The 26,334-nt window shown below is 41.2% G+C and overlaps 1 protein-coding gene and 1 long non-coding RNA gene across 3 annotated transcripts; one reads left to right on the top strand and one right to left on the bottom strand.

Moving 5' to 3' along the window:
* The first annotated feature begins 155 nt into the window (after positions 1–155).
* On the top strand, positions 156–8,083 carry LOC141644231 (uncharacterized). Of its 2 annotated transcripts, none has more exons than XR_012543962.1 (4): positions 156–376; positions 2,067–2,141; positions 2,920–3,024; positions 7,556–8,083. It is a non-coding gene; the product is annotated as an uncharacterized LOC141644231 (long non-coding RNA). The 2 variants fall into 2 exon arrangements; XR_012543961.1 differs by having other exon boundaries at positions 157–376; positions 7,564–8,083.
* Positions 8,084–22,759: 14,676 nt separating this feature from the next.
* LOC141632515 (uncharacterized) lies at positions 22,760–26,040 on the bottom strand. The gene is made up of 3 exons (XM_074445063.1): positions 24,323–26,040; positions 23,634–24,237; positions 22,760–23,564 (listed from the first exon to the last, which is right to left on the bottom strand). The coding sequence occupies exons 1-2, from the start codon at positions 24,642–24,644 to the stop codon at positions 23,765–23,767; spliced, it is 795 nt and encodes a 264-aa protein (XP_074301164.1). The 5' UTR covers positions 24,645–26,040; the 3' UTR covers positions 22,760–23,564; positions 23,634–23,764.
* Positions 26,041–26,334: the final 294 nt, after the last annotated feature.

The following is a 26,334-nucleotide window of genomic DNA, read 5'->3' as shown; positions in this document are numbered from 1 at the left end:
AAATGACAAATGGGACAGTTATTTAGAATAGGAAGGAGTATAAACGAAATAACAAAATTTGAAATTAGTTAGGAAAAATTAACACACATCTTAGACGGATTAAAACGAGCCTATTCGATCATTCAATTTAAACCTTTCCGAGTTTGGGATCGACTCGTTGAGCTCAAATTCGAGCTCGATCAAACTGAGTTCGGGCCGAGCCGAGGCTAATCGAGCGGATGGTGTTAACAATGCGTCAATGGCTCAATGCCCTTAATTCTCGTGTTTTTCTACTCCTTTCCCCCAAAGTGCGTGCAAAAAAGCAACCATGGCCCAAAATATCACTTGATTGCTTTTCTCCCTGCTATCTCCTGTATGTTATGCCAAATTAATCACTGTAAGTCACTTGTATCATTGTTATATTTCGAGAATTTGATTTATTTATTGATTTCCTTGTGTTGTTTGCTGGTAATTGAGGGCAATTACAAGTGCATGTTATGCAGTTAATGAACATAGATGGTTAAAGAGGGAACTAAGGGCGTATAATTCCTAACAATTAGTCTTGCTATAGACGGGTTAAATACAATGAAAGTGGTGACATTTTTTGCCCCCACCACCCCACTTGTTGTTTGTGAAAGTGGTATTGTATTTGACTCGTCTTTCATTATAGACTGATAGTGTCTATAATGAGAATTTGTGTAATTCAATAAGGTAAACTAGTAAAAAATCGAAAATTTTAACTAAAAGTTTCAACTTTTTGGTTGGTAAGTACTAATTGGGTATTTGGGTGACTTCCGCCTCGGCTATCCCCTTAGTTTCGCGACCGGTGAATTAACTGATTAAGCTATGTACATACTTAGAATCTGTTTTGCGATAAAGATGGGATATTTTTAGATAGATTGATGTATGTGGCTTATGCTAACACTGTCATTCAGTTTACGAGGAATGTGTATATGGAGTGTGATGTTGTTTAAAGGCGGGATCTTTGATGATCTAAATGTATGTGTAGCCAATGCTAATAAAATCGACGACCTGAGAGGAAAGGTTGTGAAGATTTTTAGGTAGCACAATGTTGTTTTGTTGATGAACCGCGGATATGGTTTCTGATTGATTATACTATCACACTGAGGAGCTTGGAGGCTTATAGATTACAGTGTGTGTACTGGTGTATAGTTGTGTGATAAAGGCTGAATATTGGGAGAGTTTTGTTGGGTTTTTGTACGTTCTTTGGTTAATTGGTATTTATTGATATACCATTGGCGGTATGGTTGTGTTTAATTCACTCATTTGCGATTCTAAGCTGCACTAAAAGATGGAATTGTCGGCATTCCAAATTTATGCCTCACCCAAACAACGCTGTGAAGTTTAGATGATTTGTGAGTCTTTTGGTTATGATGAGGGCATGAATGTTTTGTTGAATCAGCTGTTGTTTTGCTGTATGACAACTGTAAAACAAAGTTGAGGAGTATCTGTAATTAGCTAATCTTTATCATTTTTGAAAAAATTGTTCTCTATTATACAACTAGAATAGCGCTCACAGGTCTCTTGAAAGATGCGAGTGAGTGAGTGAGCGAGGTGCAATTGATTACCTCTATGTAACAAAGTAAGGCATGTGTGAGTGAGTGAGTGATGAGGTGCAATAGGTTACCTCTCCGTAACAAAGCAAGACATGTGCGAATCTGATACCAATCTGGACAACCAATTTCAATTATTTGGTTTCAATGTCTGCCCTTCCCTTTGTCAGCCACTCCTCGTTCTTATTGATTCAGTTGATTATGATCAGGCTATGCCTTCCTTGCATGCTAACTGTATAATATCACTGTTGTTCAGGAATTGTTTTTGCTGTCTACAATGAGGAATGGCAGTGCTTAAGCTATTTTTGCTAACCTCTTACGAGTATTTCATTTTTTGGCCAATTCCGATGTTCATTTTTTTGGGTAATTGGCTAATTGCATTCACCATGAGTCTACGAGTGCTGCGGACATTCCTGTGTGTGCATGCTTCAAAATGCATTTTGTTCTGTTATCCCGGAATTTTTTGTCGACTTGGTGCTTTCCGTTCTGCTTTACATGATATTGTGACTGCAGTTGGAATGGGGAGCTCCAAAGAGCCCAGTCTATTACAAGCGTGGAGATTATGTTCCTGGGTTAAAGGTACAGTAGGTATGGATTCATGTGCGTTTTTTTTTCAGGGATATTGTAAAAGATCAAACTAAACATGAGCCATTTTTAGGGAGAAAAAAGAAAGTTCCCTTAATCTCACCTGATGACTGAAAACTTTTGGGACCAATAAGTTCCATAGAACAAAATTGGAAAAGAGTAATGAAGTTTTAGATGAACTGCTCATCTATGTCGGACTTCTCTCAACTACTGAATAATAGAATTAATAACAACTGTGAAGTATTGAAGTGATGTACGTATTATTTTTCTAAGCTGATGTTTGAACTCCGAACTCTGAACACTGAACTAAACTACTTGAGCTACATAATTCACAAACACATGTTTAGATTGACTGAAAGATTTAGGGTTTACGCTTCCGAGAAAAAAAGAGTTTTGCATCTACACTGGGCTTGGACAGTTTTGAAGCACTAGTTATGAGTATCTACTGGCTTTTATTTTTGTTACTATGTTAGTTTCCAATATGGCAGGAGCTTATGAGGCGATGGGATAATGTTGTTGTTATTGATGTTCTATGCAGTCATGCAATGTTGTTCATCCATTCTGTAAAAGAGCTTGTCACATTCTGTGACTTGAACGGGATAGATACGCCTAGATTGACCATAAATCTTCATGATTATCTCACATAGGAAAGTTTAGAAACCTCACCCTAGTGTTATTATGACTCGTCATATTCGGTGTTATTGTATGCTATTTTGTTTAATTCTTCCAGGTTTTATATTTCCCCTGTAACTGTAACATGACACATTAATGTTTTCCGCAGGTCATTTGAGGTCAGCAGAAGAGAGGTGAGGACTACAGTACTATGACCAAATCTGTCCTCGTGAAAAGTTGAATCCATTGAAGAGGAAAATTGAAAGTAAAAAAGGTTTGACCCTATTTTTTATCGGCTATTACTACTCTAAGTGTTGTATCTTAGAGCTTCATTTATATTGATTTTGGCTATTACCTTAATTTCACTCCCCAACAATGTGCTTAATTTACGGAGTAGGACTCAATTCTTTAGTTAAACCTTGCAATATATAAACAAAACAAGATCCAAAATTTCTATACATTTTATTTGGTTGGACCACTCTTCAAATTTTAAGGTGATTGTTCTTTCTGGTCTTGCCGCGTGTGATTTTAATTACCAATTATCTCGTGTGTTAATACCGGGAAAAAATTTATGTACATTCGATCTTTTGTATCGGCCATAGGTAGGAGAGGCGTTGATGTGACAATTTCCAGCAACAAATAAGAAGTATTAAACCATTTTTAACGAGAATCCGATTTCTGTCTAAAACTGGTTTTGGTTTATTGCATATCGGCAGCCTCAAATGTTCTCTGTTGCTCCTCAAAATTCGTGAGCCTCTTGTCTCACCCGATAAACCGTCCGTGTAATTTACGGGCAATTTTGTTCGGAGACGCTGGCATCCCGAAAACCGTGTATTTACACTCCATTTTGAGTCGTTCGGGAGGGCGTACTGGTCAATGTGGTCATGTTTCTTTTTCTCCCGGTTTTTTCTACCACGCGTCTAGGTTCGCTTCGGGAGTTACCCTATTCGATTTCGGCCCCAAATAATAAGTATTAAACCAAATTTAACGAGTATCCGATTTTTGCCCGAGACTCGCTTATCCACACTATCGACAGCCTCAAATGTCATCTGTTACTCATCAAAATTTGTGAGGCCGCTTTATCTGACCCAAGAAACCGTCCTTGTGATTTACGGACATTTTTGTTCCGGTACCCTGTAATCCCGAAAATCGTGTATTATACACTCTATTTTGAGCCGTTCCGGAGGCCGTATCCAGCCTGTTTCTTTTTCTCCCGACGTGTCATCGATCGCTTCAGAATTTACTCTTTTCAATTCCAGCCCCAAATAACAAGTACAACAACATCATCATCATGAATCATCTTTCGGAACCGTCCATGGATGAAGTCTCAAATAACTAGTATTAAACCATATATAACGAGGATCCGATTTCTGTCTAAAATTGGTTTATCGAATCTCTGTTGTTCCTCAAAATTTGTACGCCTATTTGTCTGACCCGATAAACCGTTCGTGTAATTTACATTTTTGTTCTAAGACCCTAAAAACCCTAAAACCGTGTATTTACACTCCATTTTGAGCCTTTCGTGAGGCCGTATCGAGTCGTGTTTCTTTTTCTCCCGGTTTTTCTACCATTTGTCCGGGCTCGCTTCAAGAGTTACCATATTCGATTTCAGCCCCAAATAATAAGTATTAAACCAAATTTAACGAGTATCCGATTTTCACCCCAAACTCGCTTATCCACACCACTAAGAGCCTCAAATGTCATCCGTTACTCATCAAAATTTGTGAGTCCGCTTTGCCTGACTCGAGAAATCGTCCTAGGGACATTTTTGTTCCCATACCCTGAAATCCCGAAACACGTGTATTATACACTCCATTTTGAGCCGTTCGGGAGGCCATATCGGGTCGTGTTTCTTTTTCTCCCGGTGTTTCTACCACGTTTCGAGGGTCATTTCAGATGTTACCCTTTTCAATTCCAGCCCAAAATAACAAGTATTAAACCAATTTCAACGAGTATCCAATTTTTGGTTGTGTCCGGTTTATCGCACACTCAAAGCCTCAAATGTCATCCGTTGCTATTCAAAATTTGTGAGGCCGCTTTGACTGACCCGGGAAACTGTCCTTGTAATTTATGGACATTTTTTTCCCGGGACCCTCAAATCCCGAAAACCGTGTTTATAAGTCGTTCGGGAGGCCGTATCGGGTCGTGTTTCTTTTTCTCTTTGTTTTTCTATCACGTGTCCTAGGGCGTTTCAGGAGTTATCCTATTCGATTTCAGCCACAAATAACAACCATTAAACCTATTTCAACGAGTATCTGATTTTCGCCCCGGATTGGTTTATCGACAACCTCAAATGTCATCCGTTGCTCCTTAAAATTTGTGAGGCCGCTTTGTCTGACGCGAGAAACCGTCATTGTGATCGCTTCATATGTTACCATTTTCAATTTCAGCCAAAATAACAAGTATTAAACCATATTTAAGAAGGATCCGATTTCCCGTCTCAAACTGGTTTATCGCACAGCGGGAGCCTCAAATATTCTCTGTTGCTCCTCGAAATTTGTTGCTCCTCAAAATTTGTGCACCTCTTTATTTGACCCGATTAACCGTACATGTAATTTACAGACATTTTTTATCCGTGACCTCAGAATCCTCAAAAGAGTGTATTATATATATACTTCAAGTTGAGCCGTTCGGGATGCCGTACTAGGTCGTGTTTCTTTTTCTCTTGATTTTTTAACCAGATGTCCGAAGTCGCTTAAAGAGTTATTCTATTCAATTTAGCCCTAAATAATAAGTATTAAACCATTTTAAACGAGTATCTGATTTTCGCACGAGACTGGTTTATCGCTCACAAACAAACTCAACTGTCATCTTTTGCTCCTCCAAATGCCATTTGTTGCTCCTCCAAATTTATGAGGCCGCTTTGTCTGACCCAAGAAACCGTTCTTGTTATTTACGGACATTTTTGTTCTGGGACCTTGAAATCTCGAAAACCATGTATTATATCACTCCATTTTCAGCCGTTCGGGAGGCCGTATTGGTCGTGTTTCTTTTTCTCCCGGTTTTTATACCACGTGTCCCAGAGTTGATTCACAAGTTACCCTATTCAATTCAATTCGAGCCCCAAATAAAAGGTATTAAACCATTTTTAACGAGAATCCGATTTTTGTATGAAACTGGTTTATCGCACACTATGAGCTTCAAATGTTCTTTGTTCTCTGTTCCTCCTCAAAATTTGTGAGCCTCTTTCTCTAACCCGATAAACCATTTGTGTAATTTACGGACATTTTTGTTCTGAGACCCTAAATCACGAAAACCGTGTATTTATACACTCCATTTTGAGTCATTTCGGGAGGTCGTATCGGGTCGTGTTCGCTTCAAAAATTATCCTATTCAATTTCAGCTCAAATAACAAGTATTAAACCAATTTCAACGAGTATCCGATTTTCGTCCGAGACCTGTTTATCGCACACCTACAACATCATATGTCATCCGTGCTCCTCAAAATTTGTGAGGCCGCTTTGTCTGACCTGAAAAACCGTCCTTGTAATACAGACATTTTTGTTGCGGGACCTGAAATCCCATAAACCGTGTATTATACACTCTATTTTGAGCAGTTCGGGAGGCCGTATCATGTCGTGTTTTTTTTCTCCCGGTTTTCAACCACGTGTCCAGGATTGCTTCAGGAGTTACCCTATTCGAATCCAGGCGTGACATTTCTTTGGAGTTTGAAGGTTCTTGGGGTCCCTTTGGCAAATGTGTGAAAAGTGAAAACATCTATGATCTTCGTAGGCTCATTCTCCAGTCCATTTAGTCAATTTTACAAACTACCGAGACCAGTAATCATGTGGCCAGGCTTAATATATTGAGTCGAGTGTACTATAGGTTACCACATACGGAATAATCTATAATGAGTACTGATTACTCTTTCTATTTTACTCGATTAGCTCAATTATTAAGTATTTTCCTCGCATAAAGACGCAATAAGACTTACGGAGTATTTTTTTTAGGAGTCGGGATATCGTAACTAGAGTACTAGTTTACTTTATTATGTATCTCAAGAAATATGGAATATTTTACTGGGAATTACTGCAATTCATAGTACTTGCTGTTTTATCCACGTTATTTTGCAACCATGTAGAGTATTATATGCTGCTTGCGCCCACAACACCCAATTGCTACCTACTTTGTCGCCTTCTACACCGGCCACCGTCCACTTTCCACTGTTTGTTTTCGCACATTCCCTGCATTTTCTTGTATTTTCTACTTTCTATATTAAATCTGGAGATTTTGCACAGCTTTTCAATTTGCTGATATCATTCTCCTTCAATGAAAGTGTGAAAACTGAGAAGTACACTGTTATTCTGTGGATTAGACGATTAGTAGTAAGGTAGAACGATTTTGTCAATTAAGACGTCACATAGAAGTTTCGAACTATGATACAAAGGTTTAAGATTTATGGGTTACAAAATGGTCTGATGTTATAGGATATATAATCATAACACAATTTTCCAGTGTGGTTTGATTTGAATGCAGATTCTCTGTTGCGTTTGTTTTCTGTTTTTTATCTTTTTCATCCCTGCATAAGTATCAAAACCAGTCGATACATAGCCTAAATAGTTGGTAAAGTCACGAGTAGCAGTACTCGTGCCTCAAGTTAAAATCCAGCATTATCGCTCTCCTTTTAAACCAAAATAAAAGACAGTCGTATAGGTAAAACAAATGTTAACGAGCTTCAAACTCCTTATACCTACCAGCGTAGGGCTAATCGACATCTACATCGTAATCTGGTGATTTTGGTAGATGTATTCCTACTCTTTGTTTTGTTTTGTTATGATTTTAATTAAGCAAGTGTACCAATTAAGAAATGCAGGTCCAAGCTGACAGTTTCAAAAATAATAAAGAGCATTCAGTACAGGCTGGTGTAAGTGACTGTCCCTGTAGCATACAGGCTGGTGTTTAAGACACTTGAAGCATAATCTAAGCACTTACCTAACATGTGCCCAACTATGGTTTATTGCACTCAAGCCTACTATATTCAGTCAGGTCAACATTCTAAGCATCAATTTACTTCTTACGGAGTATTTACGTAAAGCAGTGAGTTTTGTATGAGACGGTTTTATATATGCCCAAGTCCCAACTATGGTTTATTGCACTCAGGCGGTCAGGCCTATATTCAGGTCAACATTAAACAGTGATATATGTATGAGACGGTTTTATATGTGCTCAACTATGGTTTACATTCCAAACGTCTTTTTACGGAGTACTTCTTACAGAGGAGTATTTACGTAAAGCAGTGAGTTATGTATGAGACGGTTTAATATGTGCCATCAATCGGAATATTTATGTGTTCCTCGTTTACATCTAGACCGACTTTTGTAAATTTTCTGTTATATTTGTAGTTTCTCGATTGATTAGCAGAAGCGGCTTATTATCATTGAATTGAATTCTTCATCTTGATCTATCAACATCACATTGATTTGAATACAAATTAAGAGATGAAGAGACTCTTGTGTACGCAATGAATGACATCCCAAACACTTGTTTACTCCAAACTCTTTTGCATTTAAATGTAAATTGACAAAACTTGACAGTGGCTTGCTAAGAGATATGGAATCGGAATACAATATTGACTAAACTTCTTCTAAATTCAAATTTTATGTCAAAAATGGAGAAAAGTGTCGAGTAAATCAGCTAGTCTTGCTATAGACGGATATATCCGTCTGTAGCTAAAGACGGGTCAAATAGCTTGAAGAAAAATTCTTGTTTCCTCCGGGAGGACGGTTGATACAATTCTGGTTGTTAATAGCAAGAAGGAGAGTCGAACTCGGGTCTACTCAATAGACAAGCAAATCTCTGCATAGGAGTCCTAATCATACTAGATAAATGAGTCGAGTAGTCAGGTTCGACCAGGATGCAAGTTAGCTAGGGGTAGTTAGTTAATTAAAATAAAGATGATTTCCATCATCCGTAGGAGTACTTGATTAAAATAATGACGATTTCTATCGTCAGTAGAATTGCCTTAAGCATAGGACAGTAGGAGTATTATTTCCATTAGAACTATTCATTATTATTAGTATAAATAGCTTAGGTTGTATTAGGAATTAATTACAGAAGTTTAATATAGAAATCTCAGAAAACGATCAAGATTTGATCACAAAATCAGATTTGAACGGTCTTTCAAATCTCGTTTAAAACAACGATTGGCGTCGCTGTTTTAAGCATTTATTGACTTGAAACTCGGCGGTTTTTAGTCAAATATCGTGGTAAGTAACTGGCCTCGTCCCTCCAAACCGAGAGGCACGAGTTCGACTCCCATCCACAACACTTTTTATTTTATTTACGCTTCCGTACTCGTATCATCAGTGGTATCAGAGCTTCGGCTCCTGATCCTCTGTCACTATGGACGGTTACGACGAAGACAATTTGGTCAATAGGATTCGAGAGGTATTGCGAACCCTACCCGAGAATGCTGGACGAATGCAGCCTCGTCGCGTGTTGCAGCAAGACGAATTCAAGATCACCGAATTGCCCGAATTCGGAGGAAGCACAGATCCGGAGGACTATCTCGACTGGGAAAGAAAAATCGAACGGATGTTCGAATTTAAAGAGATAGATGACAAAAAGAGGTGCAAATATGCGGTTCTAAAATCGAGTAGAAACGCATCCTTGTGGGTACGAGAATCTTAAGGCGGATCGTGCTCGGGGAGGCAAAGAAAAGATGAATTCTTGGGAGTCACTCAAGCGCAAACTACGCAAGAGGTATATCCCAAACAATTACAGGATTGATTTATTCCGTAAATCCGCAGAATTAATGCAAGGGAGTATGAGTATTGCGGAGTATATTACAGAATTCGAAAAGCTCGCTATGTTGTGTGAAGTCGATGAAATAGAAGAACAGAAGATGGCGCGATTCTGTCGAGGTTTAAACCGTTCTATTGCTATTGTTGTCGATTTGCAGAACTACTCATCATTTGATATGCTTTGTAATTTAAGTTTGAGAGTTGAAGCCCAATCAAAGAACAAGAAGAAACCGATCCAAAGAACACTCCGCAATTTCTTCCATGGAACAGACTTGAAGCACCAAATTACAACTGGTTCCAAAGTAGACGAACTCGAAATCTTCAATTAATCCAAATCCTCCGCCGAAAGACAAACAGGCTGCCGTGCCCCAGGAGCAAAATTTATCCAAAGTGCGTTGCTTTAAGTGCCAGGGATTCGGTCATTTCAAGCATTCTTGTCCGAATAAGAGAATCGTCACGCTAAGGGAGGCTAATTCTTATCGAAATGAATTGAGTGATGAGCATATCGAAGAAGAAGGTTTATTTTTCACAAATGAAGAAAGCATCCAGGAGGATAATGAGGTTATTTTCAATGCCCCTGTTTATGACACTACACTTGTCTTGCGTCGGACTTTGCAGGCCAAAACCGAGCCTATTGTGACCGAAAGCGGAGGGACCAACTCTTTCACACCAAGTGTCAAGTCGGGGATAAATGGTGCAGCGTGATTGTTGATGGTGGAAGTTGTACAAATGCAGCTTCTAGTGAGATGGTTTCGAAGCTAGCTTTGCCAACCACAGCTCATCCCGAGCCTTATGCATTGCATTGGTTAAACGATGGTAAGAAGGTGCAAGTTTCAAAGCAGGTCCGTGTGTGCTTTGCGATGGGTCCTTATGAAGACGAAGTCTTATGTGATGTGGTTCCCATGGATGCTTGTCACATTCTTTTGGGCCGTCCTTGGCAGTATGATCGAGATGTGGTGCATAGAGGAAGGAGCAATGATTACGAATTGTTGGATAGGGGGAAAAGGATCGTTCTAAAGCCTATGTCATCCGAGGCTACAAATACTATGCGTTAAGTTGTAAGAAAAACTCGAGTCTCACCATGTTAGCAATGGAAAGCAAGCTTGAAAAGGATCTTGGCAAGGATGAGTTATGGAGCAGCTACATTGATTCCTCAATTGATTTCAATCGACCACCTGTCTTTGATGACTATGGAGTTGAGGAAACGGCGGAGACGGATTCAAAGGCACCGTGTTGCTCACCAGCTCTTGGTGTCGGGTTAGGACTTCTTGGCTATGGCTATGAATACCTGGTTAACCCTAAGAAATTTCAAGAACATTCACATTCTCATTTGTTCGATTGGGCAGCAGCTAAGGAGGAATCATCATGTTCATTTTGTTTGATCGACCTTGAAGTTAGTGATAAATTATCTATGCTTGTGCACGGAGGGTGGTGGGGTGGTTGGCACAAGAGGATTCTGAAATTGAGAAAAAGGAACGAGGCGTGGCTTGGCATCAAGGGTGATTCGTTCTTGTATGCGGATTTGTTGCTAGTGTTCGCTTTCTTGGTTGTATTAGTAGTCTTTGATCCCGGTGGGTTGAGTCTCCAAGAATTGAGGACAATTCCTTCTCAAGAGAGAGGGGATGATACAATTACAGTTGTTAATAGCAAGAAGGAGAGTCGAACTCGGGTCTACTCAATAGACAAGCAAATCTCTGCATAGGAGTCCTAATCATACTAGATAAATGAGTCGAGTAGTCAGGTTCGACCAGGATGCAAGTTAGCTAGGGGTAGTTAGTTAATTAAAATAAAGATGATTTCCATCATCCGTAGGAGTACTTGATTAAAATAATGACGATTTCTATCGTCAGTAGAATTGCCTTAAGCATAGGACAGTAGGAGTATTATTTCCATTAGAACTATTCATTATTATTAGTATAAATAGCTTAGGTTGTATTAGGAATTAATTACAGAAGTTTAATATAGAAATCTCAGAAAACGATCAAGATTTGATCACAAAATCAGATTTGAACGGTCTTTCAAATCTCGTTTAAAACAACGATTGGCGTCGCTGTTTTAAGCATTTATTGACTTGAAACTCGGCGGTTTTTAGTCAAATATCGTGGTAAGTAACTGGCCTCGTCCCTCCAAACCGAGAGGCACGAGTTCGACTCCCATCCACAACACTTTTTATTTTATTTACGCTTCCGTACTCGTATCAACGGTACTCCTTACACGCAAGCTATTAAAATATTTCATTTTGTAAATTGTTTTTGGAGTGTAAGGAGGACCATCCTCCCGGAGGACACAAGTATTTTTCTAGCTTGAAAGTGGTGATATTTTTGGCCCCCACCACTCCACTTGTTGTTTGTCCTATTAGGAATGTGGTATTGTATTTGGCTTGTCTTTAGTTATAGACGGATATGTGCCGTCTATAATGAGATTTTGTACGAATAAATAGGGCTATTTTACTGTTTTTTCTTTGTACGAAAATATGATTTTATTACAAGTCATCTGAAATAGGTTTCTTGTAACTTCGAGTAGGGTAAAAGTGCAAGGTCTCGTTTGGTTGCCCTCTCAAAAATGGGTGAATTGGAAAATCCCATGAATTGGAAAAATGAGGGATGTTTGGTTACCCCAAATCATGGGATTTTCTTTTTCCCATGAATTCTCAACTCCTCCATAATGAAGGAGTTTAATTACCTAGCCCTCCCTAGGTAATTGGAAACTCCTGTGTCAATTTAATTCCAGGATGTCAACCAAACGAGTTTTGGGCAATTCACATGAATTGGCCAATTCACGTGTTTTGTAAAATCATGGGATATTAATTCCCGTATGGTAACCAAACGAGGCACAAGACCATAATCGAAAAAGTCATCCCTTTAAAGTTTAAATATTACTCCGTATTAACATTTCATAATCTCGTTTAAACCTTTGGTAATTTATGTTGGATAAACTACTTTTATCACCGATTAATCTATGTTCTCACGGGATTATATATCTCACACATACTTGTGTAAGACAACCTTATACAAATTTATTATAAAACACTTTTAGCAACTAATTTATATTTACATCTGGTTTACTACAATTGGTCTCCCTTGTGACGGGTTACCATTTGTGACGGATATTTTGTGAGATAAAATGGTAACAAAATGGGTTAGTGGAGAAAGGGGACCACATGAATAGTGTTGCAGAGAGAGAAAAAGTGGGTACATTGTGAGGTAAAATGGTATCCGTCTTCAGCTTGTGACGGATATGTCATGTCTTCAATGAGAATTTGTGGGTTTACTAATTTATGCAAAACCAACTCGTTAAATCTAACATTTTCTTTGGGTATAAATGGGAATCAATAAGAATATGTCCAAGGTTAGTAAGGTATACAATAACATGAGAAACTTTAATAATGGCAAGGTGGGAAGGTAGGAATCGGAATATAATTTTGGCGTAAACGAATGGAAACCAAGTGACAAAGTTGGTGAGTATCGATCCGTCCAGGAACAATCATCAATGCTTTTTTTTTTTTTTTTTTTTTTTTTTGAAGGGAACAATCATCAATGCTTTGCTTAATGCATGTACCTCAATCATTTATTTACAACATATAATCAATCCAAAGCCTACATAAAGTGCCTTCCAAAAATCTACTAGAAACTTCACTTTCCTAAAGTAATTTTTATTTATTCGGGTTTCTTAACCCGTGTCCTAACAATACTGATTACGAATTCAAAATTTAAAAAGTTATGTTGATTTTCTGAAAGAAAAAAGTTGCATTCGGAAGACAAGGTCCAACGCGCTGCACACAGGAATTAATTGTTGTGCGATCAGAAAACTCCTTCTACAGATAACCTGAATTCTACTGAATCATCAAGACAAAAAGATAAAGTCATTTTTAATGAAATACTCCCTTCATCTGTAATAATCTGCTTTTACAATACCCCGTTTATGCTAAAATTAATCCGTTGATTACCAAACAGGGCCTAAGTGTTTTGTAATTAGCAAATTAAGATTAAGATTAGTAAATTAACATTTTCTTTGTATAATGGAGTAAACTCTACTATTTTAAAAAATGTTAACAATATGTTGGGGTAAGCAACATATTGTAAAATGTATATTGAACCTAAATATGTTTTTTACCAAGCACTAAAATTAACATATTAATTGGTCAAACATGCTAAAACCTTTAAATATGCTAAAAATCGGTCAATTAATAAAAAAAAACAAGTTAAAATAAAGAATATCTTTACTTTATTGTTGACCTTGAATTATTTGATGATGTATCTCAAGGTCTAAAATTACACAATCATGATAAAAAATATGTTTTTTTTTCTTTTTTGAAAATAGATAAAAAAATGTTTAATGTGACCGACACCAAGGTTTATTTGATTAAGCTACATGCCTATTTGTACCTCATAAAATTGGCAAAGAAGGTGCAAGTAAAGGACGTGTTCATTTTCTCATTCAAGTCTAGATGCACAACCTTTACGAAGACAATGACTCATGAACCACTAAAAATAATAGTTTCTCCGTTCAAATTATTTATTTACCTTTAATTAAAATATTTCTTATTAAAAATAAATAAAATAAACAAATAAACGGGATGAAGGGAGTACATTCTATAAGTTACAAGTACTCCGTAATAAACTTTGGTTTTGCAATATACTCTCTTCGTCTCCCCACTTACGTGTTTCCGTCATTTATTACTTTCATATTTAAAAACATTTAGTATCTTGATCATTTACTTTATAAAAGTAAACACAAGCTCACTTATATATGAAAACATTAGGATCGGAGTAGTTAGTTAAAGTCTAGCCTTCTCATAATTTTTTTATTTCTGTGGTAAAATTAAAGATAAAGAAAATATTGGGATGAAAATCCAATTTTATGAAGTTATTTTTCAAATATAGTCAATTGCAGTATTTGCATGTCAGCTAACTTAATTGATAAAGTCATGGCTCATGATGACGGTTAAACCACAAATTCGCCCCTGTAAATAACATGGTCGACTAAACATCAAAGTCCTTTTCCCTTTTCTTGAACATAATTTTATTATAATTAATAGCGAAGACACGGCCCAAATATTCAACAATTCGCGCATTTGAACATCAGGTATATACTACGAGTAGTATATTAGTATGTCATTGTCGTAGAGGTATAGTCAAAGACACCAAGCACCAACTACGATTGAGACCTTAGCTTCCAAATGTATTTCTAGAATAAAGATCAAAATTTAACTATCACAAAAATCTTGTTAAAAATCAATATCATTTGAGTATTAAATATTGTCGAGACTCTTTCAACCGACCTTAATACAGTTATACAAATACCGAGTACTTTTGCTCGGACACGCATATCAAAACTAAGAGAAATAGGACCATATATCGGATGTACTACCTCAGAGCTCATTTGTTTTTTAGCTTATGTGTATTTTTTCTAAGTTTTTTAAAAATTATAAGTTACATTTTAATTTTTTACCGTCAAAAACTCAAATTTAACTGAGTTTATATGTAATGTTTTTTAGTTATATTATAATTAAATGAACTCAAAAATTTTATAGTAAAATTTAAACTTTAAAACAAAACTCGAAAACTTTATTTTAATGCTCAAAAACTATACAATTGGTGGTTTTATCGGATGTATAATCCACTTATTGAACTAAACTGTGTAGCGGTATAGCCCATTAGTTTTTTCTCTTTCACTTTTCAAATTAGGTTAGGGAAAATTTAGAAATTGGTAGAAAATCGGATAAAAACGATAAATTATCAAATTGACGATCATTAATGTGAATAAAGTCTAGGGAAATGTCTATTATTAATCAGTATCTAATACTTCAAATCTACAGTACATTTTTATTTTCTACCCACAGATTCTAGCCTTAGATTCTTCAAAACAAACTGAGATTATTCATCGAACATGCTCTGTATTATACTAATGAAGTTATCGATAGATCTTACTTAACATGGACACACGGACTTAAGTTAAGACTTCTTACAACCTTCTTTTATTTTCAACATTATTTAAATTACTTAATTAAGTGGTAGCAAATATCTTCTTTGACAGATGTTTCTTACTTTCGTGCATGCTTTATATCAGCATTGTTAGGGATAAAAATTGAATTTATATCCTTTGTACGTGGCACTGCTTTATTGTAGAAAAGGGAGACAAGTCAAGGACAACGTGGCACACAACGATTGGCAAAGGGAAGGACAGATGGATCACTGAGGTGGCAAATTTTGGACCGCTGGATTAAATAAAGAATAAACACAATATGGCCCAAAAGAAAGAAGCCCACGCGTGAGAAAGAGTAAAAGATCCAGTCAATTAACAAACCCCTACTTTGCAGCATGTTGACCTGATATTCCGCAACAGAAGCAGAGGGAACTTTCAAACCCTAGATTTCGTCTTGAGCAGCTATAAAAGCCAGAAAAAAGCAACGTACAGGGGCATTCACCAGTTGATCAAGCAACACAATACTCGAGAGAATTCATCAGCAATTGGCAACAATTATTTGGTTACGTAAAAATTGTATTTCCTTACTTGGGCGTTTGACACATCGATTATAGTGCAAATTTGGCGGGATTCCGACTCCCCCCGCGGTTGTTCCCACACCGGGTTTTCCGCGTCACCAAAAATCTCTCGTGTCATACTTTTTGTCTATCTTCTCCTTCTTTATTTCATCACCTATTCATTCGTTAATTTACAATCGAATATTGGCGTTAAGGATAATCACTATCACTCACATAATTAATTCATAGTCGGTAAATTTTTACCAAAACAGTTTGGCGCCCACCGTGGGGCATAGTGATCACTTTCTATAGCCAAGCCTCGCAAAACCGAACCAGCCATCACAATGTCTGGAACCGGCGAAATCCTTCCAAAGAACGGTATGCCGCCCTATCCTCTGCAGCAGAATTACTTCGCATCTGCGGGACTGTCGGTGCATCCCAAAGATCCACCAAACGATCCCCGCCAAAGATGTCGACCGAGCCATGCCCCACCTCGAAACCACCGCAGATTCCCAAGGCAACAGTGCATCCAAATCGGTCCAAATCCAAAGAGAGAAAGCAAATTTCAAGAGAGAGGAGGCGAAACAAAGACTCGAAGCCCGACCCAGAAAAAGTTCAGCGCGAGGTCCTCCGGCGCAGGGTCTCCGGCGCTTGATCCGATGCGTGTGATGATTCGGGGATGGACATTCTCGTCGGGCATTGAAGATCCGAGGAAAGACAACCAGAATATGATGGCTCAAATCGTGACGGCAGTCCGGTCAAAACCAAAGATCGGCAGACGAGAGACTCCGGCGAACCAGCGGTGGAGGACTGGGTCGTCCAATCCCATCAGAACTAGTTACCAGGCTGGATCTTGCAGGAGTGGCGCCTAGCGAACCAATCGAGCCAAGAGGATTGGGATGTCTGTCATTTGATAATCCACCTAGTCTGCAGCAGACAACAGGTAACGCTTTATTTAGCACCCCTTCTGGATCTGACCTTCCACCTTTTTCAGGTACCCCCGCACACCAGACACCAGGATGGCAGTCTGGACCTGTCTCCAACACAGCAATTCCATCCTGCAGCCAGTTCACTAGTGGAGCCTGGATCGGAGGAGTACAGCAGACACCAGGATGGCAGCCTGGATCCATAATCGGTGCAACACCGGAACTACACCCAAAGATCGGGCCAATTTTCCGGAGCACCCTGGCAAGGAGGTGCACCTTCCGTTCCTTCCCGCTGTTTCTAACCCTCTTGCGGGAGCGGGTAATTCCCTGGAGCAAAGAATACCAGAGCCGAGGGAACTAATGTATAGGATACCCGGCGTAGCCCGTCCGTTGGAGAAAGCAGCCAAAGATAGCTACGCAGACTCACCTTTCGTGGATGACATAGCTCTAATCGGTGTTCCTAAAGGATGTGTGCCGCCAGCTATGACACTCTATGACGGGACCTCAGATCCACTTGACCATATCAACCACTACAAGCAGAAAATGATGGTGATAACCGCAACTGGATCTCTAAAGGAAGTTTGCATGTGCAAAGGTTTTGGATCAACACCGCCGGGAGCGACCTGCGGTGGTTCGTCGGCTTACCAAACAAGAGCATATCCGGCCTTCGCCGACCTAGTCAATGCCTTCAACCAGCGGTTGCCACCAAGAGAAAGCCAGAGAAGCAGACCAGCGACCTCTACCGGCTGGTGCAAGGATTTGAGGAATCCACCCGTGATTTCTTGAACCGGTTCAACAAAGAAAAGGTGTCAATTCCGAGGTGCGATATAGCAACCGCTATCCAAGCCTTCCGCCGAGGGCTGCACCAGGACTCACAGTTATACAAGGAGTTAACCATGCATCCATGCACTACCTTTGAGGAGGTGCAGTCGAAGGCAATCGCTGTCATGAGGCTGGAGGAAGACGCTGCACCTGTAAGAAGCACTTACGATTCAGACCCAGTACCCAGAAAGGCTCCTACAGAGAAGAAAAGCGAAAGATCCAAACCCTACACAGCGAACGTGAATAAAGTTTCGGCGGCACAGAAGGAAAGTCAGAAGCGGATCTGCCTCCGAAAGTAAGTGAGTATGGTTTCACCACCAATCTTGCAGGACTATTCAAAGCCTTGAAGGAGCCGGGACGCAGAGTCGATGGCCAAAACTTCCGAAGGAAACCCCGGCGAAGAAGAGACACGGGCAAAAGTGTGAGTTCCACGGCAAAGAACACTCACAACACCGATGAATGCCACTCCCTCGGAAAGGAAGTCAAATTCCACTACGACCAAGGAAACCTGGATCACCTCCTCCCCGAAACACAACGAGAAATTAAATTCGACGGATCGGGTTACGCCTCTCCTCCTCCCCTTTGCTCTAGAATTGTGAATGTCATTACGGGTGGATCGGAGTTGTGTGGGGTGACTTACTCGGCAGCTAAGAGGCACGCAGCCCGGGCTAAAGGAGACAGACCGAAAAGCTCCTGCAGGGTTAACCATCGAATGCCGTCGGTCACCTTCGACGAAACAGACGCAGGATCTACTCCGGAACGCACCACGACGCTCTAATCATCACGCTTCCCATAGGAAATTGCAAGGTAAAGAAGATCCTGGTAGATACCTAAGCTCCGTCAACTTGATCATGATGGAAACACTCAAAGGAATGGGATTCACCGAGAAAGATCTAGCAAAGAAGGCGGTTCCCTTGGTTGGTTTCAATGGCGAAACAAAGCACTCCTTAGGAGAAATCATCATCCCAACCTACGCCGGAGGCATAAACAAACAGGTAAGATATTTGGTTATTGATGGGCCCTCTACTTACAATGTAATCCTTGGCAGGCCCTGGATCCACGAGATGAAAGCAATTCCCTCAACGTACCACCAATGCCTGAAGTTTCCAACACCTTGGGGGTGCAAGAAATACGTGGGGACCAGGAAGAAGCTAAGGATTGCTACAAGGTGGCTCGAAGCCAACGACAGTGCACCCGCATAGCAATTCTGAGCCGGCGCATCCGGGACGAGTACATTGAGCCTCGGCGAGCGGAAACTAGACGAAGTCATCCTGGACTCGCCGCATCCGAACGAACTATTCTCATTGGATCTGAATGTAGAGGTAAGATTCGTGAAGAACTCGTTCGGTTGTTGAGAACTAACATAGATTGCTTTGCTTGGTCACATGATGACATGATAGGGATAGACCCAAGCGTGATAACTCACAAGCTAAGTGTGGATCCAAGCTATAAACCTGTGCAGCAGAAAAGAAGAAAGTTTGCTTCTGAAAGAAACCAGGTCATAAATCGGAAGTAGATAACACCTTGCAAATGGGAAAGATTCGTGAAGTAAAGTACCCGAAATGGTTATCTAATGTGGTAGTGGTCCCAAAGAAGAATGGCAAGTGGAGGGTCTGCGTCGATTTCACAGATTTAAACAAAGCTTGCCCGAAGGATCCATTCCCTCTGCCGCATATAGACGCCATGGTGGACGCTACTGCAGGCCACGAGATGCTGACATTCCTGGATGCCTGGAGCGGATATAACCAGATAAAGATGCACCCCAGTGATCAGGAAAAGACAGCGTTCAGATCCGAGAGAGGTATCTATTGTTATAATGTCATGCCTTTTGGACTAAAAATGCGGGATCTACCTATCGAGGTCGTGAACATGATGTTTAAAGAACAAATAGGCCAAACTATGGAGGTGTATATAGACGACATGGTCGTCAAATCGAAGCAGGCTTCACAGCACCACCAGCACCTGGAAGAAACTTTCAATACCCTCAGGAAGTACCAAATGAAGCTGAATCCTACGAAGTGCACCTTCGGAGTATCCAGTGGAAAGTTCCTAGGGTACATGGTGACCCAGAGAGGAATAGAGGCCAGCACCGAGCAAATAAGAGCAATCCTGCAGCTGGAGTCACCGCAGAAACCAAAAGACGTCCAGCGCCTGACTGGAAGAGTGGCGGCCTTAAACCGGTTCATATCCAGATCTTCGGACAGATGCAGGTTATTCTATGATATACTCAGGAAAAGCCAAAAATTTGAATGGACGGACGACCACGAAAAAGCATTTCGAGTCAAACATTATCTCAAAGACTTCCCGCCTCTCTGTCGAAACCGAGCCGGGAGAGCCACTGTCCTATATCTCATCGATCCACGAAGCGGCGATCGGTGCGGTGCTAGTGCGAGAGCGAGGAAGGATCACGACATCCGGTATACTACATCGAAAGTCTCTGCTTTCAAGCAGACCAGGTATACATCACTAGAAAAACTTGTCCTTGCACTCCATCTGCATCCTATAAATCTGCGTCCTTACTTTGAATCTCATACAATTTCCGTGATAACTAATTATCCTCTTAAAACTATCATGAGAAAACCGAGAATTGTCGGGACGAATGGCTAAATGGTCCGTGCACCCGAGCGGATACGATCCGAAGTTTGAACCCCGTCTGACCATAAAATCTCGGCTCGCGGACTTTGTGTCGACTTACGCGGACTCCAGACCCAGGCCGAACAGGACATCCTGAATCTGGAAGAAGACAAAGGAGAACAGGTGTGGGAGTTACATGTGGACGGAGCCTCAAATGCCAAAGGAGCAGGAGTAGGGCTGGTCCTCAAGTCACCCCAAGGAGACCTCATAGTCCAGGCCGTACGATGTGAATTCAAAGCCACAAACAACGAAGCAGAATACGAGGCACTAATCCTGGGTCTGAAGCTGGCCCTGGATCTGAAAATCAGACACCTTCAGGTTTGCAGTGATTCTAAGCTTATAGTTAACCATGTTAATGACTGCTATGAGGCCAGGGACCCCAGGATGATGGCATACTTAGATGTAGCAAAAGAGCTGAAAGTCAAATTTGTCACATTCAACATCAAGCAAATCCCCAGGGAGCAGAATGCAGAAGCAGACGCACTAGCCACCCTGGGGGCAACCTTCAAAACAGGAACTGTCTCCACGATACCAATTGTCCACGTGCTGGAGCCAGCAACACTAAAATCTCAGCAGGAAGCAGAAAAAGTGTGCAGCACCAGCAGTGAAGAAAATACCCCAGACTGGAGGAAGCCCTACCTGGACTGGCTGCAGAGTGACATCCTACCAGCAGATAAAAAGGAGGTAAGGAGCTTTAAAATGAAAGCATCCAGATTCCTACTAATCGATAATGTTCTTTTCAGGAAATCCCACGCTGGACCCTACCTCAGATGCCTGGATCGGGGAGAGTCTCAGGCTGTTTTGCATGCTCTCCACAGTGGAGAATGTGGAAACCATGCGGGGGCGGGAGCACATCCAACAAGGCACCGAGGCAAGGATACTTCGGCCCACAATGCGCAAAGATGCCATGGAATTCGCAAAAGATGCGACGCCGCGGAGGCACGCTCATGTTAGTCACCACCAGTGAGCCTCGCACCAGGTTATCTCACCATGGCCTTTCATGAAATGGGGAATGGACATCGTGGGACCATTACCCAGAGCACCAGGAAACAAAGTCTACATGGTCGCCATGACGGACTACTTCTCCAAATGGATAGAAGCGAGAATCATCCTCCCAGGTTACGAAACCCGGTGATATCTTTCATTAAACGCATATCATATGCGGGTTTGGCATTCCATCTGAAATTATATGTGATAATGGGTCCCAATTCATTGGAAATAAGACTGAAGCTTTTTGTGCTAGGTGGAATATCTCGTTACAGAAATCTACTCCCAGGAACCCCCAATCCAACGGACAAGCTGAATCCAGCAATAAGATTATCATTGAAAACCTGAAAAAGAAGCTAGAGGAGATTGGGGGCAAATGGGCAGAAGAGCTACCTCTGGTTCTCTGGGCCGACAGAACCACACCAAAGGTTGCAACAGGGCAAACCCCCTTCAGCCTAGTGTTCGGAGCAGAAGCAGTCATCCCATCTGAAGTCAGGGTCCCAACCCACAGGTATGGATGCATCACAGAAGATCGGAACCAGGTAGAAATGGCAAGCAGCCTGGACACGATAGATGAACTCAGAACCAGCGCTCAGATCAGGATGGCTTCCTACCGGCAGACTGTGGCTAGAAGCTACAACAAGAACGTAAAAGTAAGAACCCTGCAGGTGGGAGACCTGGTCCTAAGGAAAGTCTTCCAGAATACCAAGAACCAGCAAGCAGGGAAATTTGCTTACAACTGGGAGGGGCCATACCAAGTAGAAAGCACAGTTGGAAATGGAGCCTACCGACTCATGACTATGGAAGGGCAAATGGTTCCCAGATCCTGGAATATCACCCACTTGAAAAAATATTTTATTTAAAGCCACCAAAGAAGGTCAAGAACCGGCACTCAAATTTACTCGGCCTACAATCTGACCCGACCCGAGTTCTAGACATTGCCTTACATGTTTTCTCGCTCGAAAGATATTTTTCTCGCTTCTAAAATATTTTTCTATTTTTTATATTTCCCTGGGTCTAGATATCTCCTGAGTCTGAATGTTTTCTGGCTCTAAAAAAGCGTTATTTTTTGAATCCAACATTTCTGGTTCTAAAAACCTTGCCCATATCTTTTTTCTCTAATATTTTTTCTAACATGCTTTAAATTGCAAAACCAACATTTTCAAGTAAGCCAAGGAAATAAAATGCAAAAACTAATGCGCGAGCTTGTATTTACTACAGAAGGCGTGTGTCCGTGGCTAAGCACGTACAACCGGGACAACCAACCTCCCGCGATGCATTAGCACCCACGCAAGCCTGGCTCCTCTGGACGAGTGGGCATACTAGACCCCTTAGCCAGCAATCTATCAGCGATGGCCAAACAAACGACGTGCATGCACAAATCAAAGCACCAGAAACGGTACGACACAAAAAAATAACTAGTAGAAAATACTTAAGTCACAAAGCAAAGTACGTTTGGCACCAGAGCCAGACCAAAAGTACACAAACTATCCAAAATAAAGATGTTATGCCCCGTAGGGCCAAAAACTAACTAAACAGAGCATAAGTCTTTCAGATACAGAAATACTAATCCACGTCAATATGCACCACGTTTTGAAAGCGGTGCTGAACATCGGAGCGGAGAATTGACCTCTTCCTCAAAGACTGGATCATCGGCGAAACGCTTGACACCGAGCTCCACCAAGCCAGCCAATATATCCAGATTGAGACCATCCGGAAAGGTAGCAGCAAGCCTCCCCTCTTCAGCACCTAAATCCCAGGCCGAGTGTCCTCCCTTCTGGAACACCTTTATACAGTCAATCTTCGTTTCCAGAGCAGCATAAGACAAAGCATCCACCAGAGTCCTTTTTAACTCCTGCACCTCAGAAACCTTCTCCTCCTGAATCTTGGCAGCACGAGCCTCTGCATCAGAAGCACGCTTCTCCACCTCCGAGATACGCTTTTCAGCTTCAGAAGCACGCCTTTCAGCGTCAACAGCCTTCTTCTCAGCCTCAGCAGCTTTCTTCTCAGCACCAGAAACCCGCCCCTCAGCAAGAGAAAGGCTATTCTGCAAACTCTGCTTCTGAGCGGCTTCCTCCAAGAAATACTACGAGATTTATCCAAATCAGCCTGGATCTTAAGCCTATCCTCATTTGCTTCCTTCGCCAACTTCTGAAACTTGGTATTTTCTGCTTCCATAAGAGGAACCTTCTTCCTCAAATACAGAGACATCTGGAAGGACTGCCAGACCAAAGCAAAGTGTCAAAAGGGAAAAGGAAAATTCTTCAGAGACAATCAAACATATGTTACCTCGAAAGATTGCTCTGCTGCACGATCTGCCAAATAACGCAAAGCACTTGCCCCATTACGACTCGGGGCGGGAAACAAAGAATTGATCCATCAGGCCCAGATTGCGTTCAGATTTGGCCTTACCAAAGTCATCAGGAAACGAAAGGACTATATCTTTGGAGACAGAAGCAGATTTGGAACCGAAGCGATCCCGAAAGCGGAGCGATCTTGGAACCGAAAAGCGATCCCGAAGCGAGAGCGTTTTGGAACCGGGCGGCACACTGAAGCGAGGATAGCTCCGAGAGCGGGGTGGCTCCAGACGTGGGAGTCGCACCAGACGCAGGTTTAGCTGGGGCAGAACCAGGAACAGCTTTGGAAATTAGAGCGTCTCCAGAAGCAGATAATCCATGCCCAGGTAGTGGAGGCCTCACAGCCAGAGGCGTAGCCTCAATAGGAGTCTGCTCCTTAGCCCGTTCCGCAGCAGCAGACCTCCTTTTGGGACGAGGTCCAGAACCAGGAGCAGGAGTAGATTTTCTCTTCTCAGCAGGCTTGGGGACGGACGCAACCTGCTCTTGCACTCTCTGAGCCAGAACATCTTGCAATGAAATTCTAGATTTTGCAGAACCTGCAAGCAGCCAATATTAAGTCAGAACCAGATGTACGAAGAGTCCAGAAACAGAACCAAGCCAAATAAGGGAAGAGCAACGCACTAGTCGACATTGAATCTTTCTCTTCAGCAACTGTTTTCTTCACCGCAGCAGCGGAATCCTGGATCAGATTGGGAAAGGTCCTGTTTTCTGGAGGAGGGCTGAATAACTTGGAAAGCGAGGCAGTCTTGTCAGGAGACAAAGGCAAGGGGCACAGACCTGCACAAAAAACCAAGTAAGGAAATATGAGCATCAAGGAAAATATACAAGAATAAAGGCATGCAAGTACCGTCTGTTGATCGCCAAACACTGACAATATAGTCAGTCGGAGCAGGAAGGGTGTCAATTTTCGCGAAAATAAATCGAGAGAACCACTTGCTATCATCCGGCTTCACAGGGAAGATAATGCAATTCTTCTCCCCGTCTCGAACACGAATGGTCACTTGACCCCGAGCAAGGGACCTAACCGAGAACAAGTGTGCAAGGTCCGGAAGACCAATCTCGTAACCAAAACGGTTATTCATGGCATCAATCGCAAGCAAGATCCGCCAAGTGTATGGGGCCACTTGGCAAATAGCCAACTGATTCAAGTTCAGATATTCTTGAACCAAAGGGGGGAAAGGAAACCGCAGACCCAAACGAAAGGCATACTCATACAAGCAAATCCACCCAACCCTCACTGAGTCTGCCTTCTGGCCAGGAGTCGGAATGTGGAACACCACATCATCAGAAAAACCAAAGGTTTTCTTGATGTAATCAAGATCCTCAGAAGTAAAATCGGAATCACAAGAGTGTTTGTCAGAAAGGACGCCGCCGGAGAGAAAGTCATCAGACGGCATCACCAGATCCGAGGTCGAGGAAACGGATTTTTGTGACATTATGTGCAAAGAAATGAAAGAAACGAGTGGGAAATAAAATACCTGGAGAATAGCAGCCGGCAGAAAGGCGGGTTTAAAAGAAAAGAAGATGAAGATGATTGATAGTGATGGGAAGATGAAAAAATAGAGGGAGGGAGGATACCGAGGGAGTTAAATAAAGGAGAGTTTGAGGGCAAGTGGGAACTAGTGGGCGGTTGAGAGACATTAAGTGGAGGAAGTTGAAGAAGCCAAAGCAACTGCTAGAACTTCATCAGTTTTCCGCATCGCAACTGAAATTCCCGCCTAAAAAGTATTTGAGACGGAAATTTGGGGGCAATTGTTAGGGATAAAAATTGAATTTATATCCTTTGTACGTGGCACTGCTTTATTGTAGAAAAGGGAGACAAGTCAAGGACAACGTGGCACACAACGATTGGCAAAGGGAAGGACAGATGGATCACTGAGGTGGCAAATTTTGGACCGCTGGATTAAATAAAGAATAAACACAATATGGCCCAAAAGAAAGAAGCCCACGCGTGAGAAAGAGTAAAAGATCCAGTCAATTAACAAACCCCTACTTTGCAGCATGTTGACCTGATATTCCGCAACAGAAGCAGAGGGAACTTTCAAACCCTAGATTTCGTCTTGAGCAGCTATAAAAGCCAGAAAAAAGCAACGTACAGGGGCATTCACCAGTTGATCAAGCAACACAATACTCGAGAGAATTCATCAGCAATTGGCAACAATTATTTGGTTACGTAAAAATTGTATTTCCTTACTTGGGCGTTTGACACATCGATTATAGTGCAAATTTGGCGGGATTCCGACTCCCCCCGCGGTTGTTCCCACACCGGGTTTTCCGCGTCACCAAAAATCTCTCGTGTCATACTTTTTGTCTATCTTCTCCTTCTTTATTTCATCACCTATTCATTCGTTAATTTACAATCGAATATTGGCGTTAAGGATAATCACTATCACTCACATAATTAATTCATAGTCGGTAAATTTTTACCAAAACAAGCATAAAATTTGTTTTTTTTTTTACGGACAGCTATGATCAGTTACTCTATATTATACATGGACTTAAAATTTTACCATGAATTGTTTATACAAATTCCGTCAAATACTCCCTAATAATACTCACGGACAATAATAGAGTGCCATCAAGGGTCACATTACTCACATACCCTTAATCCTTGGGTAAGCCAAATATTGTAA

This window comes from Silene latifolia, chromosome 2 (genome assembly GCF_048544455.1).
Source record: "Silene latifolia isolate original U9 population chromosome 2, ASM4854445v1, whole genome shotgun sequence".
Classification (NCBI taxonomy): domain Eukaryota; kingdom Viridiplantae; phylum Streptophyta; class Magnoliopsida; order Caryophyllales; family Caryophyllaceae; genus Silene; species Silene latifolia.
The sequence above is the reverse complement of the archived record's forward strand: the minus strand, read 5'-3'. Positions and strand labels throughout refer to the sequence as shown.